This window comes from Nannobrachium achirus (assembly GCF_963921795.1).
Source record: "Nannobrachium achirus genome assembly, chromosome: 11".
Classification (NCBI taxonomy): Eukaryota; Metazoa; Chordata; class Actinopteri; order Myctophiformes; family Myctophidae; genus Nannobrachium; species Nannobrachium achirus.
This window is the reverse complement of record NC_137820.1, coordinates 12843461-12849897: the sequence shown is the minus strand read 5'-3', so window position 1 is coordinate 12849897 and position 6437 is coordinate 12843461. Positions and strand designations below refer to the sequence as shown.

Here is a 6437-nt window from a genome sequence, read left to right as displayed (position 1 = left end):
GTAACAACGTTGATCCTGATCATTTGTCATTCAGACCTATTTAGAGCCATACACAGTAGAATCCTCAGTATTAATTTTACTGTGTGTACCATTGTATAGGGGAGACTGGGGTCAAATGTAACACTCTCAGTAATATAAATTGTGTTATTAATTAGAGCACATACAGTATACGTTTATTATAACAAAAGATTATAGTAGTAGTATAGTAGTCTGAACTGTGAAGGAAAACATCAATAGTGTTACTTTTGACCCGTCTCCCCACTCAGGAGTGGGTGTCTAAAGCCTCTATCAGAGTCGGTACCGCGGTGGTAAGCTATCCACCGTGGTGTAGTCTTTTTGAGTCATAAAACTACAACGTTAACGCTCAAAAAGACTACACCGCGGTGGACAGCTTACCACCGCGGTACCGACTCTGATAAGAGGCTTTAGGGTCCATTGCCCACTGACAAATTGATACATTAACATTTTGCTGTGTAACAGTTAAGTAGACTGAATTGTACATATTTTTAACCCTTTGATTTGGATTTTTACATGTATGTTACATTACCACTCTGATGAAGCCATGCAGCTGAACCCCTTTTGTGAAATAGTCCAAATAAAAGATGATTGAGGAGATCGAACTTACCCTTTTCAGATCAAACACTGTTTTATATGCAAGTTAACTGGTGTGTCCCCCCCACCTCTCTCTCTGCCAAATTTCTAATACACTGTAAGTAATTTAAAGCAATCTATTTAATTAGACTATGAATTTTTGTTAACACACTTTATATTTGACACAAGTCTCAAAGTGCTACATGGCGTTAAGGGCAAGAAAAATAACAGCACACCATAAAATGTAAGCATTACCTTCTCGTCTTTAATATTAATAATGTACAGTTATAGATATAGAACAGTTGATAATAAAACAAGAGAAGCAGAAAACAGTTTACATAAAAAATAAAAAATAAGAAAAACATCCTAAACTCATGTCTAGCTTAATCAGGGGCTCTTTTAAGAGGGAGTGGTTCAAGAGCAGTGGAAGATGTTGAGTCTCAGATATTTTACTCAGCTGAGACTTTTTAAGACATTTTGGACCATAAAATAACTCTTTGCGTGATTTATGATGCCTAATTTATGCACCGTCATCCGTCGGTGCCCTACGTCATAAATAACCCATCTGCAAGATCACCATGTGTTGCATCCGTGAGCTTTTAGATTGGTTATTTTCTGTGTATGGCTTGAATTGGGTCCCGTACATTTGAGATTAGTCCTGAGAAAGTATTGGCATGTTGTTTGTGTGTTAAATGTATGAGTGTCTGTGTGTGTGTGGGTTTCCACTGATGCCTTTGACAAGATGTGGGGACTGAATAAAATGTTCCTATTTGTTGAGCTGCGTGAAGTAGTACTTAATTGTTTGTAATGTGGCTGTCTCCCTGTATCATGTATTAGCTGTGTGCAAATCTGTCCACCAGAGGGCACTGTCACATAACCCTCCAGGCTGCCATGTTCCATTGCTTGAGTTTTTGCCATTGTAAAGGCTATATTATTTAAGTCTACCAAAAACAAAACTCAAACTGGAAATGTGTGCATATCATGTGAGAAACATATGCATGTATTACTTAGTCCCTTTTGTATTTCGCTTCAAAAATGCATTTTAAAGACTTTATGCAAAAGTTTGTAAAACTAATTGTATACTAAAAAATAATGGATTGACATACGAACCATTTCACAAACTATGGGAGTTTAAGGGTCATAGTTCTTTTGCCGGACATACTTATTTATCACCACGACTGTATGAAAATAAAACAGGGCCATTCTCAGATAGGTACATTAAAGATTCAGAAAGATTCACACAATGTGCTGCTCTCACTGGCACCGACCATAAGACAAAATATACTCCATAAAGCATTTATGTGTCACAGGAGAAATCAGAAAGGTAATGTTTCGTATCTATTCTGGAAGTTATTTAGTTATCACTGTGCCGAGAGACATTAATACATCATCGAAAGGCAATCGGGAAGGTTTTCAGAATAGTACTTTGTAGTCAGATCTGAGACAGTCATGACTGAGGCTACTAAAGTCTCTCTAGCAAGAGTATCGGGGTACAGGGAGAGGAAGGTTAAGGGGTCTCATATAGATTCAGGGCTTTTGACAACACCCACCACTTTTTCATCACAATATAAAACGTAAGCACTGTAATCATTGCTATGGACATCCATGCGGCTTTTGTATAACCATCATAATCTATTCAAAGAGAAAAGTGGTCACGTTGCAATGAAACAGACCATGTTATGGTTGGTTACTATTATACGCTAGATCCCGTCAGCCAGCTGTTTTGTAAATCTGCTTGCCATTATTTTCAAGCAATATTATGACCTCAAACATTGGCTTCACTTAAAGTCACTTGTCATACTGTAGGCTACATGTGCACAGACAGACACACACATTGGAGGCACAGGCACACACACACAGTATTGAGAAATCTTTGATCGTGTTTCATGAAACCTTGCATGTGATTTAATTAAACCCTCTATGCCTAGTTAATTTTACCTGAGTTGGCTCTATACTCCCTTTTATAGTTTTTTTCACCTCTACACCAAATCTTTCAGCCAAAAATAGCTGCTCTAGAACTCGCAATGTGATAAGTTGTGAGCTTTTAGATCAGCTATTTTCAGAGAATGTTCCGTCCGGTATAATGATGCGGGGTTCATGTGGTTAAATGGCTCCATTCAGACGCGTACGCGCAGTTCATTCAAGTTTCTAGCATTGTGTTGAAGTGTCCTTTCTTGGGCAAGACACTGAACCTGCTTAGGACGAGCAGGATGTTTTATTGAATATAACACGCACTGTAAATCACCATTTAGTGTGCAATTCTTCACACAGGGTATTTGAGGTGTTTTATTGCATATTATGCAATTGGCCATGCATCCGTTTTTGTTGTTGTCTGCTGTGTGTTTTTGAGAACCAGGAGAAAAAAAAGAGCTGCCAATAGGCAGTCAGTGAGTAATAGTAAATACGTATACCTACTCAACATGTAAGAGAACATAGAAATACTAGGCATAAAGAAATGGCTATGCATGGTGCCTGCCATGTGTAACTCCACAGTTCAGAGGAACCCAGTTTTCCTCATTGTCAAAGAATTCTGAAGATATTGACGTTTACAAACACATGCATCCCAATGAAAATTGAATGCTTGTGGCAGATGAATCAAAACCTATGAAGAGTGTTTTGTAAATGCGAGTGTAAATGTGTGCAATTTATGACATGTAAGAATTAAGAATGTCAATGCCTCACATGCTGCATGTAAGGTTAAGTTGCACATTCAATATTCTTGTTTAATTTATTGGTATAATAACTTTATGTGGTGTGTGTGTGTGTGTGTGTGTGCGCACGTTTGTAGGTGTCAAGTGTGCATGTACCCACGTGTTGCTGGATGTATTTGGAGGGTCACAGATAACTTCAGAGGGTTAAAAAAATGAGTTTGTGGTTTCTTAATTCTGATGGGATCGCTTTCCTCTCTTAAAATATTTTTCCTTTCTTTTTGTTCTTTTCCATCGTCCTGCAAGAGAGAAGAGAAAATAAAGAAACGATTAGGCTACAGTACATTATCACATATAAAAGACATTAAGCAATGGCTGGTAATACAGTACTTTACATAGGAGTAAATAACTAAAAGCAGGACATGTTTGTTTGCATTCAAAAGTTCACACAAGCAATTTCATCAGAAAGTTGCAAAGCACACTCACGCCCACATCCACACACAGTGACACTGTTTTTCTATTTGAGTCTGAACAACAACAAGACTGGATCCAGACCATAAACTCCACCCACTCCACTCAGTAGACTGCTTCTCTGGTCTGGCATTGTGTTTATTTGAAACTGCAGTTCATCCCATCCGAAAAAGCATGTATTCAATGAGCACCATGGGGAGCCACATGTTTATTTGATTGACGAATGGCCCAAACTACATAGTTTACCGAGATGACCGGATATGTTGATCTCTAGGGATTGGCCAGGGAAAATCAAATCCCCTTCATCTTGGAAATCGCTTAGAGCAGTGTGCCCCTTGAAACTGCTTGAAAGCCAGTATTGTATTTATCATTTTAAAAATGATTTAAACTAGTGAAAACAGCCGATCTACAAGCATGTAGATCTGCTGTTTTTTACAGTTGTGCAACAGCCTTGTATGATGAAGCAGGGCTTTACTTTGCGAAGAAACGTACACATTTGAAACTTGGAGATACAAGGTTTCTTCCCGACAGTGACGATATTTACACCCCCGTATTATGTTGGTGTGCCATGGATTCTTGGGACTTGAAAAGTGTGCCCATGCAGAAAAAAGGTTGAGAAACACTGGCTTAGAGGGGAAGAAATGTCAGACGGAAGTAGGGCACTTTGTTTTCTCCATTTTCTTAGTAGCCAATTATTATTTTACCCCCCTTTTCACCCCAATGTAGTTGTTATGCAAATTCATTTCTGTGTTGTCAATCAATCAAAAACATGTACTGCAAGACAAGTTACTGACTTGGAGGCGTCCAGTTTCTGCTGCTCCAGGATTCTCTGCTGCGTCTCCCAGTTTGCCTTCTCATCCTCATAGACGCGCCTCTTCTCCTCCAGCTCTTTGTACTGGGCCTCCAGGTTCTTCTTCATCTGCTCATGACGGCGTTCCAACTGAGGGGAGACGAGGTGTCATCGATTAATATTAAAGCAGCTTCTTGACCGTACAAAACATAATTAAGTATGCACACACACAAATGTGAAAAATGAAAAGAAAAACCAACATAGATTGTAAGGTGTTGGGACACCAGCTAAGCTTAAATACGGTTTGGCATAGATTGTACAAGTCTGGAATTCTACTGGAGGGATGGAACACCATTCAAACAAAAAGAACGCTGTCCAACACGTCGGTCCAAAATCGGCCATAGGTGATCATTTGCGTTATTGAAAGCCATAGCATTGAGCCCTTTGGAAGATACGTACCATTCCCATCAGTACAGAAATGTTTAATCATAGAATAACGGTGATCAATCAGAATAACTTTGTATCGATTTCCAATGACAATCCCCACTATGGCAGGATGTCGAGCTGGCGGTGAATGGTTCCAATCCGTCCCCCAGGATGATTATGGGAAGGAAAGAAATATTCATGACCATTTATTATGGCCACTCTCTCACTGCCATCTCCCCCTATCACTATCTGTAGTCTAGCTTGTAAGACAGTAGTAAACCATGCACAAGGCTGAGGAGCCACGTGGCCAATAGGTCAGGAGCCATGTTTGTTGGACAGAGACTTGGTGAAGATATACCTGCGCGCGCGCGCGCACACGCACACGCACACACACACACACACACACACACTTCTCAAGCCCACCTCAGCCTCAGAGTCCTTCAGTTTCTGTTTCTTCTCCTTGACCTTCATTTCAAACACCTGTTCCATCTCTGTCTCCATCTTCTTCATCTTCATCACATGATCCTTCCTCTCCTCCTCCATCTGAGCCAGGGGACTCCTGTTGGCCAGGGCACAGGGAATCCATTAAAACTGAAACACTAATGAAACCATTAGAAGCAGTCAAGGACGATGATACACAAAAGAAGAAGAAGTCTTACTAAAACAAGGGTTCCCAAACTTTTCAGGTTGTAATGCCCCAAAATAATCATATTTGATCTAGGGACCTGCCACCCCGACAAGTACTTTTGTAAGAACTTTAAGAGTTGAGGCATTACATTTAGTTTGACTTAGTTCCACAGATAAATATTGTGAAAATAGCTGAACTATAATACTATATTCAAAATCTTTGCCTCTTTCTTAGGGAATATTTGACAAGTTGGCCAATGTTTGAACTTTTTTTTTAATAGTATAGTTTGTTGGTTACTTTTGATGTAGCAATGTCTTATTACTTTTTTTCTTTTTCTTTTTTTTTTACTTAGAGCTATTAAAAAGGTCCTTAAATTGTCACTTTGGAGATGCAGACACCCTGTATACACTTATACTGTATGTTGGTTTGTTTACTGTTGAGTGGGAAAACAATGTGGCACATTAAGCTAATCATCTGGGGACCTCCCAAAATAATTTGGGGACCCACCCGAACCCCTGTTTGCGAACCACTGTATTAAAACCAGAACAGTGAGTGCATACAGTAAAAGGTGATACTGGTGAGTGACTGTGTCCTACCTGGTGAGCTGTCCTTTGCTCTTAGAGTTGTCCACCCCATTGCAGGTGACGGCTGCCAGCTTCCTACTGCGATAGTTCTCATAATGGACGTTGTTGGTCACATCCTTCAGGTCCTGCATGTGGGTCCTACACAGGGATGGGAGAGCAGATGACATGAGGACAGAAAACACAACAATTATATTATCGCTGTCAGGTGGAAACCTTGTGCGACCAAAACTATTGCTTTTCAGAAAATTTAAAAGAGAACCTACTTTTCATTGCTTAAATATTCATAAAACCACAGATGT

The 6437-nt window shown here is 39.7% G+C and overlaps 1 protein-coding gene across 2 annotated transcripts in view; it reads right to left on the bottom strand.

The window, feature by feature from the left end:
• Positions 1-855: 855 nt before the first annotated feature.
• The window catches only part of LOC308293928 (septin-7-like), a 59912-nt gene continuing 54330 nt past the window's right edge, over positions 856-6437 (bottom strand). For both annotated transcript variants that reach the window (XM_080736595.1, XM_080736596.1), the window contains exons 10-13: positions 6151-6276; positions 5350-5485; positions 4505-4650; positions 856-3538 (exon numbers count right to left, since the gene is read on the bottom strand). In XM_080736595.1, the coding sequence (XP_080592721.1) occupies positions 3499-3538; positions 4505-4650; positions 5350-5485; positions 6151-6276 (448 nt within the window). In that variant the 3' untranslated portion in view covers positions 856-3498. The remainder of the gene's footprint in view (positions 3539-4504; positions 4651-5349; positions 5486-6150; positions 6277-6437) is intronic.